The following is a 14,892-nucleotide window of genomic DNA, read 5'->3' on the forward strand; positions in this document are numbered from 1 at the left end:
ATCACTGTATTAATTCTGGAACATTCCGCAATTACAACCTTACAATACTTCTTCACCAGTCAAAATCAGCTGATAGTTAGACAGATATATAGACAGACAGTTAGCAGACAGCTATCATTTGTAAAGTTGTGCCCCAAATGGTGACCTTCTCCCAAATAGTATAATGATGTTGACAATTTGGTAATGACCCCTTCTCTAAAGTATTTCTCTATAAATACAATGAAACTATTACTAAAGATCTGTTTCCATTCCAGTCTTAAGCACAATTTTGCAGCATGACCACCTTGGAATAATTTAATCTCTAAGAATAGCAAAGACAAGAAATAAAGTTAACATTGTTTTATTATATCCCAGATCTGTAAATATTGCTTTACACATTAAATTTTTGCTTATTTTAACCTGCCATGTTTCTCTAAAAGCAAAGTAACTTCTCTGAACAGCAAAATTAAAGCTCTGTTAAAAACGTTGCAAAATCTCACTGCATTTTAGAAAGATAGTTAGCTGCTTCCTTACAAAAATAAGAAAAAAATAATTTGTACATTTACATAAAAATTCAAGAACATTCACTGGAAGAAAAATTAAAGCTTCAAAAAGATATTTTCTTTCACACTAAAATAGCATAATTTTCACCTTAAACATGTAAGGAAAGAAGAATACTATATATTAAAAATGTTTACATTAAAAATAAGAAGCCCTTAAAAGGAAAATTACTCTTTAAAATGTCTAAGTCTAAAAAGCTAGGTTTCAGGAGCAAATTAGAAAACAGAAAATGGAGCATCAAATAGAAAATTCAGACACCTGTTTAATTGAAGACATCTCAGTGACCAGAGGGCTACATTAGGAATCCAGTATTCCCCATGAATGCTGCGTTTGTCCTGCACAACCAGTTCAGGCCCATCCTGAAAACGCTTTCAGACTCAGCAAGGAGCCAGCTCTCTTCTTGATTCCACACTCCAAATAAGCTGAGGCAGAGAAAGGGTTGGTGACACTTCATCAAACTCAAATGGCAGCTGCCACTGGCCTGAGAAAAAAGGAAAAGGAAGGGCCTGGCCTAGGACAAATTAAGAAACAAACAATGTTGCTTCAGTGTTTACCACTCATGTTCCTTTTGTGGCCTCTTTGCCCTTGAAGGCCTGGGTTTTCATGTTCCTCTCTGACTGTGCAAATACCCCACTTGGGCTTGCCCTCTCCTAGAGTTCTCTGTGTCCCCACCTGACCATGTGATCTTTTTCTTTCATGAATTCAAACTTCTTAGTTCTTCTAGTATTTAAAAAATCCCCGTAAGAAAGCAAACCCGTAAAAAGTAATTTATACTGAAGGGTGATTGACAGCCCGGAGTATTTGCCAGCTAAGTGTTATTGACAAGGTTGGGAGAGAGATTAAAGAAAGGGGGCCTGATGGGAGGGCTGATTTACTTGAATCAATTTGTCTCTTTAAAACAGGGCAGTGATTAGGGAAATGACATTTTATAAAGTATATAGTATAAAGGTGACAGATTTGAGGTCTTAGGACAGTCATGCCCACTTTTGTAAGATTTACCCCACCCCAGCCCCCTTTAGCCTTTAAATCGGACCCAGAGAACATGGTTGTTTGGCTCTAAATTTTTTTAAATGTCGATTGGTAGGAGAGACAATGAAAATGGTTATAGAAGATTTATTTTTACCAGAATTAGGTTAAAAGAAGTTTTTAGTGTTAGCTCCAAGAAAAACATTTCATCTCTGGAAACCTGTCACTGGAAGTCAAGGAGCCCTAGCTGTGATAGACAGTCACCAGTTTGCTCCCAGTCTGTAGATGCAGAAGGAGACTGCAAAGCAAATCTACTGTTCCACGTGATCCCTTCTTTCCTTTCCACTGAAACCAGAAAAGCTTAATTAACTGTATACAATTTTAAACAAATTACATAAATGTAAATGAACTATTTCCTGATAAGCTTAGTTATCATGCAGCACTTAAGAACCAAACATAAGTTCTCTATTTTTTAAATCCTGGACTTCTATTATAGAACACACCACAACTCCCCCTCATTTAAAATTAAATGTTTTTCACTTTGTTTTAAATGGTTTTTCACTTTGTTTTCCACTTTATTTTAAATGTTGCATTGATTGATGATTTAACCATTAATGATTAGTGGTTATATATTTAACCATTAATCAATAAATATTAATATGTATGTATGTGTATATATATACATATATCCGGTTCAAACTGTATTCCTATCGAACATTGCCACTTCATGGGCTGGCTCAACAAATTCTGCCTACAAAGTAAAATAAAGAATTTTTTTTTTTTGCAGGGGTCAGGTCGGGTATGGGGAGCAAGTCCCAATTCTTCATGGCTACAAAATTTTAAAATTAATTTAGTCTTAATTATTTTTCTTTCAAACTTTTCTTCAACTAGTGGTACCTATTATTTGTTGTCTATTTTTTAAACTATCATTTGAAGTGAGTATATAATAATGTGCTATTAGGTTTATCATAAGATTAGATGTTAATTATTTTAAGTTTAAACGTCATTGCTTTGGGGAATTTTGCAAGGCCTTCCAGAGGCTGTAGCATGTGAACAAATTTGAGAAGCACACAATTTAAGCAACACCTTGGAAGATATTAAATTGCACCTAAGGTTTAAGTTTCCCTATATTCATTTGATTCATTATAGCATTGTGTAATATTTACCTGCTTTAATAAGGAATAATAATTATTTTCAAATAATTTTATTTGAAAATGGTAGTGAATAGAAATGAATGTTAATGCTCATTGCTACCATAACTACGATGGGAGTCTGTTTCTTCAGACTGATTCAATGGCGTAACTACAGTCCATCTAAGGATAAGATATTCTAATTGCAAATGACTACTGTTGAGAGAAAATAAAGAGCCATATGTGCTAAACTTTCAAATGAAAATATGAAAGTATAATTCTCAAGAGAAGAAAAGCAACTTTTTCTCAGCGTAGTTCTCATTACTGGCAAGTTATCAAAGGTAGTTCTGAATCTCAGGAAAAAGACTTGTGATTACAATCTCAACAGAAGATCTTTACATTAAAATACTGGCAATGACTTTGTATGGTGAATATAGTTTTCTTTCTCGAGATTAAGGAAACTTAGATATATTCCTCATAACAATACTTTTGTAAACCATAAAACACACTTTCAAAAGTATAAAAACAACACTTTTTTTTTTTTTTTGGTCTACACTTTCCTGGTCTAGTTTTCACATTGTGGCTCTGTGTTTTTGAGACCTTATTAGGGCAATCTAGTATCTAGAACTGCTCTTCATGATCTAATTGCTACACAGAAGAAAAACAAAATTCTAGTAGGCTTCAGAGCAAATGACCAGGTGCTGTTGATTTTTTAGAGCTAAAAATATCCAACATAATTTGCCATAATGATTAATATTCTACTTTTATCTAAATCTGGAATAAGAATGGAATTTCTAGCCCAGAGAGCTGTTCTACTATAGTCAGTCAAATACAGCTTCTATTGTTGGACTAATATTTAGCCAATGTATTTATTGGAAAAATATATGCAAAGAAGAGGAAGTCCTTTATAGACCTTAATTCCAGTGCTATAGCATGAGATTTGCTGGTTGTTTATTTACTCAGCAGTAAAAGAGGCAAAATCTGTTTTAACATTTTAAACTTCCTGAAAAGATAAGTAACAAACTGTTTTAAAGTGCAAATTGGTACATAGCATAATTCAAAAATTTTAGAAAATTTCATATATATTCATATTCATATATATCTAGATATCTAGATATAAATTAAATTTTACAATATCCCTTTCAGAAACCTCCAGAATGTCTGACAAAGATATATCTAATTGTAGCACTGTAACATTATTTCTTTGTGCATGTTTCTGCTAAGGCAGTAAATTTGGTTTCCAAATTATTTAAAAAGTCAAGGCCATCTTCTTCCTGTTTTTCACTGCAGCAACCTACAGAACCAGCTGGAGACCCTCTTCCTTCATAGTTATACGTAAGAACATAATCTTGAGATGGCATGTGGTCTTCATCCTGATTACATAGATGCAATTTCTGTAAAATTTAAAAAAAGGGATTGTATTATTGTTTTAAACACTGAAATATAAACATAAAATTTATTTTTTATTTACCTTTTATGTTTAATTTTTAACCAGTGTGTCCTCTAATGGATTCCTACATACAAAAAATGCACATGGTTGGTCTATATCACAGCCATACCACAAAGTCAGTATATTTTACATTTCTAGTGATCCATACAAATCCAAAATTATGTATACACATTATATTTAAGTACATTTAAATTATTATTAAATTCTTATCCCTAAATTTGATATCTAGAGGCCAGGCTAGTCCACAAAATGGTGGCAATATGCATAGTGGTTAGGAATTTGAGCTTGGATAGTCAAGCAGTCCTGATTTGGAGTCATAGCTTGGCTTTACCAACTAGCTACATGTCTTTGAGCAAGTTATAATACTGAACATCTTTAAGTCTCAGTTTCCTCATTTCTAAAGTAGGAATACAGACAATGACTATCTCACAGGATCTTTATTAAATGATGAAATAATAATGCATGAAAAATATTCTTATTATGTCCAGCACATAGTACATGTTCAATAAACTAAAATCGCTATTATCTGCAGATATAATGTTGGTAACATTACCACATTGTCTTCAGAATCAAGCTTCCGAGAGAGCCAAAACATGGCAAAATAAAAAGATGTACCAAAAAGTTTCAGTGAAATTTAAAATAATCAAGATAACTCACACTGCAAAAACCTGGCCAGAATAGAGGCCAAGCATTCAGCCACATTTACCCTTGTTGTTTGTCACTAGCCTGTCTGCCAACTTGTCAAACTCGTGCACCTCTCCCCTTTCTCACCTGTGTACCCATCCCCTCTCAAAACCAGCGCTTATTACCTTGGCTTACATTAGCAAGTGTCTCTCTTCATGACCATTGTAGCCTCACATCCCATTACCTGACATGCACATTGGAGAACACCTCTAAGAAGGTTTCTTAAGCTTCCCTCCTCCTCAGCCTGATCTTACATGGCTACTGACTGTCTAGAAACAGAAAAGGGATTAACACTTGGATTTGATAAAAAAAAAAAATATGCTGTGGACCTATGATAACCTACAGCCATGTCACAGAATGTTGCCCATCTGCAGTCCATCAAAGGCTTTAGGGTTTCTGGACCAGTGTTTGTATTACAACAGCACTGGTACTCTCTGATAAAGGAAGTGAAAACTTAGTACCAGAAAGAATACTTAATTCAGTGGTCCTCTACTCAGGCTGCACGTTTGAATCACCCGAGGAGCTTAAAAAAAAAAAAAAAAAAAAAAAAAAAAAAAAAAGCTAAACCAATTAAAATCAGAATCTTTCAAGGTGAAGCACAGGCATTATTATTTTTTAAAAGCTTCCCAGGGAATTTTGATGTGCTGCCAGGAATGAAAATCCCTTTTTGAACCCCCCTATCTTTCATATCCTTGCTTTCCTCTGAATTAGAAAACAATTTATATATGCATGATGCTTTTTACATGAAAAAATAGTTCATATGAACCATATTATTTAATATTCACTCCAGAATTCTGTACAGATGCTTTGTTTTCACAGAGAGATGCAGATTTGATTTGGGGATTTTTGTGATTGCGGAGAATGAGATTTTTTCCCTATTCTTCTATATTTTTTTTTTTTTTTTTTTTTTTTTTTTTTTTGCGGTATGCGGGCCTCTCACTGTTGTGGCCTCCCCCGTTGCGGAGCACAGGCTCCGGACGCGCAGGCTCAGCGGCCATGGCTCACGGGCCCAGCCGCTCCGCGGCATATGGGATCCTCCCAGACCGGGGCACGAACCCGTATCCCCTGCATCGGCAGGCGGACTCTCAACCACTTGCGCCACCAGGGAGGCCCTATTCTTCTATATTAAGAGTTCATGAGATAAACACACACCTAAAAATGAAATGTAACTTTAGTGAGGGATAGTAGAATCCTCCAATTTTCATGAGATTTTAGAAATTAAGAGAAATGTGACAGATGAAATAAAAACTTTTATATCAAATACTGTAACAAAATCAAAGAGCAGGAGCAAAAGTAATCAGAGAGTGAGAGAGAAAGGATACATTGGAGAATCTGAAAAAGAAGTTTCTGAAAATATATGTTAATCTCAATTTCCTAGTGTTCTCCACTTGGACATTTAAATTGCAGGGTCAAAACACTCAAGGAAACTCACTTCACCAAGGCGGGGCTGAGTGAAATTGTACCACTCCGAGTGGTCCATCTCCATGGTGCCTCCTCTGCAGGAATCCAGGGTGTGATGATGCCCTGCCCCCTGGCACAATTCCAAGGTCTGGTTTCCTCCTTTTACCATTTCAATGGTTTCCTGCCTGCCATTTTTGACTTCTGATCCCATAGTACCACAAAAGCCTTGGTTAGAGCTGTTGACTGTATGGGTCGTAAACCCGTTGGCAGAACACTGAAATAAAATAAAATAAGACAGTTCATATAGGGAGGAAATGGATTCCAAGTAAAGTCGCAAGAAGGCAAAGGAGACAGCTCATTTACTCAGCCTTTTATTCATTCATTCATTCAACAGACATTTATCATTTTCCAATCAGGTGCAAAGATAGAGACATGGTCCCTCCGTGGCTCCAAGAAGCTCTTACTCCAATGAGGCAGAAAAATAGACAATTACTTTAAGAATGTGATTATGCTGATGTACAGGTGAACACAGAATGTTATAGGGACACAGAGGAAGAGCATGATAATTCAAACTCAGAGAAAATAAGTGGAGCAAACTGGGAAAACTCTGAGCTGAGGGATTCCTACTGAGAAATAGGAGGAAGAATGCATTATGTGTAAGAGGGTCTAGAGGCAAAGGCAAATGGTGTTCCTTGGGGGTTCCCAACTTCAGCCTGTCGAGAATGCCTACGACAGAAAGTTCAAAGAGAGAGAGAGGAAGCTAGAGAGGTTATAAAAGGCCAGAGGACATAAAGATCTATATGCCATGCTAAAATTTTTAGACTATCTTGAAGATTATGGGGACTAAAAGAACGGTTTTAAAAACAAGCAAGGGACATATTTTTTAAAAAAATCATTTTAGGCAATAATGTGAAAGACAAATAAGGAGACAAGTTTAGAGTCATGGATATCAGAGAGGTCACTGAAACATTATAGGTGAAAAACGATAAGGATTTAAGCCAAAGTCAAAGCAGGGATGATTAAAAGAAGAGGATGGACTCCATAGAGTGCTTCCTGGTGGTTAGATGGATGACGCAGCAAAGGGAAGGGTCAGGAATTATTCCTATGTGTCCTGCTTGTGCAACTAGATAGATGGTATGACTCACTGAAACAGGGATGAAGGATGCACTTGCGGGTGAGAGGAGGGTGAGCAATTCAATTTTGGACGTGGTAAACAAGAAACCTGTGGATTTCCAAAATAAGTATATGAATATGTGGTCTGGAGCTCAGGTGAGAGATCTGAGCTGGAGTATAATTCTGGGAGTCACTTCCATGTAGGGGGGAGTTGAAGCCATGGGAATAAATGATATCACCCAGAGAAAACGGCAGACCAAAAGAAAAAAAGGCTAAGAATAGAACGACAAGAAACATCATGTTTTAAAGGGTGGATAAAGGAATTAGAGCTGTGACAGAATTGATCTGGAATAGCCACTGAGATAATACGGAACCAAAGAGCCATGACTCTCTAGCCAAGAGAGGATTACGGTAAGGAGATCAATGGTGTAGAAAAAATCCAAGTAGGGTAAGAACTGGTTCAAATAAAGTAAGCACCCATGAGAGTCAAGTAAAAAAGTGGCCAGGGGTGAGCTGTGTCAAAAGAATTTCCACGGAGTGTGGAATGATCGGGAAGTAATGTCATAGAGAAATCGAGTAAAAAATATTTCTCTCAAAAAATTCAGTTTCAAAGAAAAAGAAGTATGGAGGGATCTAGGGGAGGACAAAGAGTCAAGGGAATATTTTAAAATGGAAAAGACTTGATTAAACATTAACTTAATGCTGGAGCTGAACACCAACCCTCCAGGCCATAGGTGAGATGTTTAGTTATAGCAATAACCTCTGCATGTCAGTTTGAATTCTAAACCATCACTTTCACGACAAGACCTCCACTATAATCAGGTGTCATGGTGTCATCTTATTACCAATTTATTTTTTCTATCTAATATGCAGAGTCTCTATCAAAACAAAGATTTTCAAGTTCAGATAATTTACTGAATCTGAAATATATCTATAAAAGTCAAACATATTATTTTACTGCCTTTGAAAAAAATATCAGAAAAGAGAACTGAAAAGTAGCCATTTGGTGGCACTGCTACCCTACATTTTTTGCTTAGGTTGCTGCTACAGTAAAATTCTATCACACACACACACACACACACACAAATCCTGTTTGTCAAATCTCCTTGATGGGTATAATTTTTCCATTATAAATACATATTAAGATCATATTTCTAAGCTAATAAAGGGAGAATTGAAAATAAACTAAAATCAAAGCTGAATCCACAGTACTGTTTCACATTCTCTAATCTCTATTCCTTCCCCCAAGTTTATTCTCATAGGGCATCAACAACTCCTTCTCCATGTCAGTGATTTTCAAATTTACTTTTCCAGTCCTGATTTTTCACACAACTCCTAACCTCATCTGAATGCCTTTGACTTAAACTCAGATTCAAAACTAAAGTTACCATCTTTACTCATTGTGTTAAAATGAGCTTACACATTCACCGTGCAATTTTGTTGCATTTTGCAAAAATATGCCTAAAATTATATACTGGTATAAATTAACAATTTCAAGTCCTTTTGAGAAGTGTTCCTGATAGAGAACAGGTAAATAGGTGTATGTTACGGTGAAGTGGCCAATCAATGCCACCGACTCCAGCATCAAATGGCAAAGAAAAAATATTAAGTACAGCTCAATCATTCCATTCTCAGATATAAAATAAGAGCTTACTATGAGTCAAGGACTATCATGGGGCTAAATCTATTTCCTGAATGGAGAGATAATTACAGGGTTCCACACATAGGCATGTCAAGCATAGAGGAGTCATGATTTTGCCTGATGGTGGGAAGGAAGTGAGAGAAATAGTCAATAAGAAAGGCATCGTCACCTTGAGATACAGAAAAGGCCTGATATAAAGTCACTGTCCCGGGCTATAGCTTCTGTCACATTGACTCCACTTTTTATTTTATTACTTAAAAGAAAACAATTTTATTTATACACTTAAAATATTTCTTATCCATCCCTATTTTAATTTTCCAATAACCATTATCCTAGTAGAGTTATCTCTACTTATGCTTAAATTATCAAAAGATCCTAATCCTTTATCCTCCCCGTTCCTAACGTCTTCCTGTTCTTCTTGGTCACCCTACTGATTCAGTATCACACTGCTCACGTTATGCCACTTTCGTGCAGAAAGCCTTGACTAGCTCTCCCTTACTAAGAGAATAAATCCAAAATCCTTAGTGTGCCACAAAAAAGTTTCATCCCCCATCCCTCTCTTATTATATCTTCTCCCTCCAGAACCTAAGTGTCAAGCCTCTAGTCCAAAATATCATTTCTTCCATTTCAAATCAATTTATTTACTATTCGTTGAATAATCCCTAAACTTTGTCATCTCCTTTTTTATTCATTAGGCTATTTTTTTCCATCTCTTCACTTTCAAACCCTTCATGTTCTTTATGTTACAGAGTAATCTGTACCTCTTCCACCAGGCCTTTCTGGTTGATAGCCAGATATCATGAATATACTTATGTATCATCAGTATCTTTGAACTCCACCAGTGTCCTATCATATTGGTGCTAATAGTTTACTGTCACATTCCTATTTATTTTTCAATTTCTCAGGAATGAATTGAAATCTTTTCGAGGGAAGAACATGCTTTGTAATAATTTTTTACATACTTCCCGCAGAACAAGAAGCATAGTGCCAAGCACCTCAGAGGTCCCAAGAAATATGTAAGAAAAGAAAGTGGCAGCATTGCTCCAATCTGCCCCCCAAAACACACACTTTTTTTAAAACATATATCTTTTTGATATTTTTAGTTTATCTTGAAAACTTTCAGCAAGTTCTTCCTATTATAAATGGTCAAAGAGTTAGATAAACAAAGAATAACTGAAAATATACATTGTAGAGAGCAGTCAAAAAGATTCTTCTTATAATAAATTCACAACATCAAATAACAAGGTTTAAACCATAACACTAGAGAGTAGAAAAAAGATAACTAAGACAATACATCTGGTTTAATAAATGCCCTACAAAAATATTTGAATATTGACAGATAACATATTTATGTCTACAGAATCTGATCAAATGAAAAATAGAAATTAACTCCTAAATTCTGAAATAACTTCATAAGGATGAGTTAAAGAAATTGTGGGAACTACTCAGAGATAAATAGCTGTATAAAAAAAATAAAATAAAATTCAAAAATTCAAAAGAAAAATTACTTACCACTTTGTCATCTCCAGGTGCTTCTGTGTTTGAGATGATTAAGTTTTGCTGTGCCAAATCTTCAGGAAAACTTTTTTTATTTCTGGCACTAGCAAGTCCACATACTACAGTTAGCAATACAGCTGAGTTAAAAACAAAAACAAAAACAAAAATGTTTAACATGCACACAATAAAATACTCATCTTTTATTTCTTATTACCTAAGGTGCACAGGAGGAAAACAAGTCACTGAGCATGGTGTCCCACAAATTACCTTGGCCCTTCTAAATTAACAGGCCATGATTTAGCTTAGATTTTAACATTTAAAGTGATTATATGTATATTCTGATACACATATCTTCAAGAATTTGAATTCCACCCATCATTTAAGTATTTTGAATCATGAATTTTTAAAAAATCAATGACATTTTTTAAGACAAAGTCTTTAAAGAGATTTACTGATTCCCAAAAGAATGGTTTGCCAATATGAAAAGATAACAAAGCAGACTTTTCTTCCCAGAATAGATTTCTCTCCAAGTATCTTAATTAAACTTACTTTGTATTTTGCCTATTCAGAATTTTCATTCTGCATCATAATTGTGGGAGGTTGAAATACATGATGATAAAGCTAACAGCAACAACTCTTTACAGTGTTCTACAAGCCCCTATACCAAGGATTGCCAACCTATGGCCCCAAATCCAGCCCACTATTTTTTGTATGACTCATGAGCTGTGGTTTTTATATGTTTAAATGACTGAAAAAATCAAAAGAATAATAGTTTATTACACAGGAAAAATATATGAAATTCAAATTTTAGTGTCCATAAATAAAGTTCTAATGGAACATAGCCATGCCTGTGGTTTAAATGTTTTCTATGGCTGCTCTCTTGCTACAAGGGCAGATTTGATTGGTTACAAATGAAACCATATGGACTGCGAAGTTTAAAATATATACTATCTTGTCCTTCACAGAAAAAGTGTACCAACACTTGCCAACTCTGTGTGGCCCCTTGTTACCTTTCTGGTTCCATTTCCTACACTCCTCTTCCCTCCTCTTCCCTCATCCTCTCTCTACTCTCAGGCCACACTGGTCTCCCTGCCTTCCTTGATCTCTCAAGCATTCCCTCACCTTAGGGCCTTTGAACTGACTTTCTCCTCTGACTGAAAGCTCTTCCTTAAGTATTCTTGGCTGACTCTTTCACCTTTTCCAAAAACCATCAATGATAACCTTCTCAGTTAGGCTGGACCAACCATCTACTGAAAATTACTATCACTAGCACCCATCCCCTGCACTCACCCACACACACTTTACAGCACCAGAGACCCTAATTACCTGGCTCTATTTTTTTCCTTCACAGCATTTAATTTATTTATTACTTTACTGTCACAAGGAAGACTTTGTTTTGGTTTGTTTGCTTTTGTCTGCTTTGTTCATTGATGAATCCCAAGCACCTAGACAGTTCTGGTATATAGTAGGTGTTCAATATATATATATATTTTGAGTTGATAAAAAATAATAAACCCTTATTAGAAATGTACCATGCACTGTTTTAAGCTCTTCACGTGCATTAACTCAATGAATCTCCGGTGCTACCCCATAAAATAACCTACTACAATTATACCTTTTTACAGATGAGGAAACTGAAGCACAGTGAAGTAACTTGCCCCAGGTCACATGGCTTACAAATAATAGAGCTAGGGTCCAAACTCAGACAGTCTGGTTCCAGAGTCTTACTCTTAACCACTAGTCCTATCACAGAATAAAGGAACAACAGCTAAAATAAGCTGAAGGATTGAATGGAAATGAAAAGAGAAGAAAAAAATAGGGCACCATTGGGAACTACACAACTGGTTAGGAGGAGGTTAATAGAATTTAATTAACCTGGTAGGATACACCCAAGAAGAGATATTGCTGTGATTTGAACACCTCCCATAAGTCTGTAGCTGAAATGAAAATGACATGACATGAAAGTGGCTTTTAGTGGACTTGCATATGGCAGAAGTTTTAGATTGTTTGATTTAGCCTTAAAAGGGGTAGTACGAGGACCAAGAAATAAAAGCTATACATTGACAGGTTCGGCAAAATCTAAGGAATTTTCAACAGTTCTGTCCAAGTATGAAATCTTTGATCTCAAAAAGGATTTTGCTTCTTCTCACAGAAAATATTCATTCAGAACTCAGAAAATAACACAAAAAGAATTTGTAAAGGGGACTCACACCTGACAGATAGCTGGACAAGATTTCTTTTTAAAGACCTTTTCCTGCACTCAGATATTTATTTTATATTTTAAAGTCAGGTAAGTAAAAGGACTTACAGAAAAGCAATACTATACCCAGAAGTATCGCAAGGATCGCCCAGTGGCCAAGTACTCCTGCACTCGGTGCAGTCGTGCGACATTGATCTGGACGAATACAATCACAGAGTTCCACTCTCAAGGTTTTTGTTGCAGATTGATGGCCTCTATCACTTACAATAACGGAAATATAATATTCTTGAAATTTGGCATTTTTCAAATATGAAAGACGGGCAGCTGTATCTGAAAGAAAAGAATTATATTTTTAATGAACATTGATTCCTCCTTTAACATCTGTTCCACCACACCTATTTTTAAAGACACTATTCTCAAGGAACCACCTTCCATGTGAAAATGGATAAAAAAAGATGACAATCTTCGACATTTTCAAGCACTAATATCACCAGATGTATGTTGCCCATTGTAACTTTTTAGAAGAGAGGCTTAAATAAAAATAATTTGGCATTGGAGTGACCCAGCAGCCTTTCAGCAATACTTAGTATTCCCTTATTTCCTCCCTTATCTACAAGCTAATGATGCTAGATTGGCTCTTGACATACACTCCAAGCATTTCTCTAAAGTACCAGTTTATGGTACTCATAAAGAATTAACACCAATAGTTACACACAAGAGATGTCTTAAGTTCATATTTTCTTATCCATTTACCTTCTGGTACCTGTCCATTGTCTTTAGGTATAAGGTAATTTCTCAAAGGACAACTGACCCTTGGTATTTAACACCTTCCCTGTGGAAGTAATCTCAATACCAGAAAACTAATTAACATCACCCAGGCTAGGTATAAGGCTTACATAAACACAGACATATCTATATTCTAACAATACAAGTTTTTACAAACAGTGTTATTTCCCCAATGAACTTGTTACCTTATTTCAATGACTTTATTATCAACTGACCAAAAGCTCCACACACTTTCAATGGCAATTGCAATCTTTTGGGTTTTTCAATAAGTGAAATGAAAAAATACCATAATGCACCTCCTGGAAGTGATCTGTAATTTCTAAGCCTTTCTTAAATGCACTGTTAGAGCTGTTGAGAACTCCAAAGATTTCTGGATACACCTCAGACACAAAGATCCCCAGAGGAATGTGAATTACCACTAAGGTTTATTTGGAACTTTTCAGGATTATATTGTGTTTAAAGTAAAATCCTTCAAACCTCTCTCATCCCTCAAGACCACAGGCTGAGCCATATTCATGTCCATTCACTCCTACTAGTGCAGTAGCCTCTGACTTTCCCTGCCACTCAACTCTGCACTCTTCAAACTGCCCTCCTAACTGTTATCAATGTCACTGTTTTTAAGACATACATCTGGTACAGCATTGCCTTACTTGTACACTCTCAATGCATACCTGCTGTCACCAACCATACAAAGGTCAGTCTCCTCAGCTAGTACATAAGGCCCTTCATCACCACTCCTACCAAATCTCTCGGCGTTCCTACTAAAACCTTCTAAACTCTAACAACCCTGATTTACTTATTGCCCTAGTATTTTCCTGATTTCATGCACATTTGTTTATCAATTATTGATTAAACAAACATTTATTAAGCAGTTAGTGTCTACCTAGCACTGGGCTAGGTGCTGGAAATACACAGATGGGTTACAAATGTTCTGAGAAAGTCATGTATTAGAGCAGAAAGGTAAACAGATAAGAATACAACATGTAGATACAACAGGTAGATAGTAGGTGCTCCATAAGTATTATGAATTAATATCAAGCTAAGAAGTGGGAAGGAGGTAGTCTAGGCAGAAGGAACAGCATATGCAAAAGTTGAACTGCATGAAAGAGCACAACATAGCAACAAAACAGCAGTGAACTATGGCTGTAACATAGAAAACTGTACACCCCAGAAACCACTACTGTAGCAGTCTGCACTGCAGGCTTCAATGCCAGGCCTCTGTCCACAGCCCACCATGTTTCCTTCCAGAATGTTATAGAGTGCTTATCCCACATACCCAGATCCCTCATTTCCAGAGTTTGCTTACACTAAAATTTAAGCTGCCTACCTCCTGTTCTTTCCTCATCACACAGTAGTTACTTCAAAAACACAGCAAGAGCAATTTGTTTTAATGATAAGTTGCCCAATATTTTAACAAGGATTTTTTGTCTTTGTTGTAAATGTAAATTCTGCCTTCATAAAAATTATGATTTTTTTCATTTTA

General features: G+C 35.9%; 1 protein-coding gene across 3 annotated transcripts in view; it reads right to left on the reverse strand.

Moving 5' to 3' along the window:
* Window positions 1-333: 333 nt before the first annotated feature.
* The window catches only part of DSC3 (desmocollin 3), a 41,920-nt gene continuing 27,361 nt past the window's right edge, over window positions 334-14,892 (reverse strand). Inside the window, exons 13-17 of one of the 3 annotated variants that reach the window (XM_060119538.1) lie at window positions 12,732-12,953; window positions 10,439-10,560; window positions 6,203-6,445; window positions 4,108-4,150; window positions 3,945-4,030 (exon numbers count right to left, since the gene is read on the reverse strand). In XM_060119538.1, coding sequence (XP_059975521.1) covers window positions 4,124-4,150; window positions 6,203-6,445; window positions 10,439-10,560; window positions 12,732-12,953 — 614 coding nt within the window. In that variant the 3' untranslated portion in view covers window positions 3,945-4,030; window positions 4,108-4,123. Of the gene's footprint in view, window positions 4,031-4,107; window positions 4,151-6,202; window positions 6,446-10,438; window positions 10,561-12,731; window positions 12,954-14,892 lie in introns of all 3 variants that reach the window. The other 2 variants (XM_060119537.1, XM_060119536.1) reach the window with 2 other exon arrangements.

The sequence above is a fragment of the Mesoplodon densirostris genome, chromosome 15, assembly GCF_025265405.1.
Source record: "Mesoplodon densirostris isolate mMesDen1 chromosome 15, mMesDen1 primary haplotype, whole genome shotgun sequence".
Taxonomy (NCBI): Eukaryota; Metazoa; Chordata; class Mammalia; order Artiodactyla; family Ziphiidae; genus Mesoplodon; species Mesoplodon densirostris.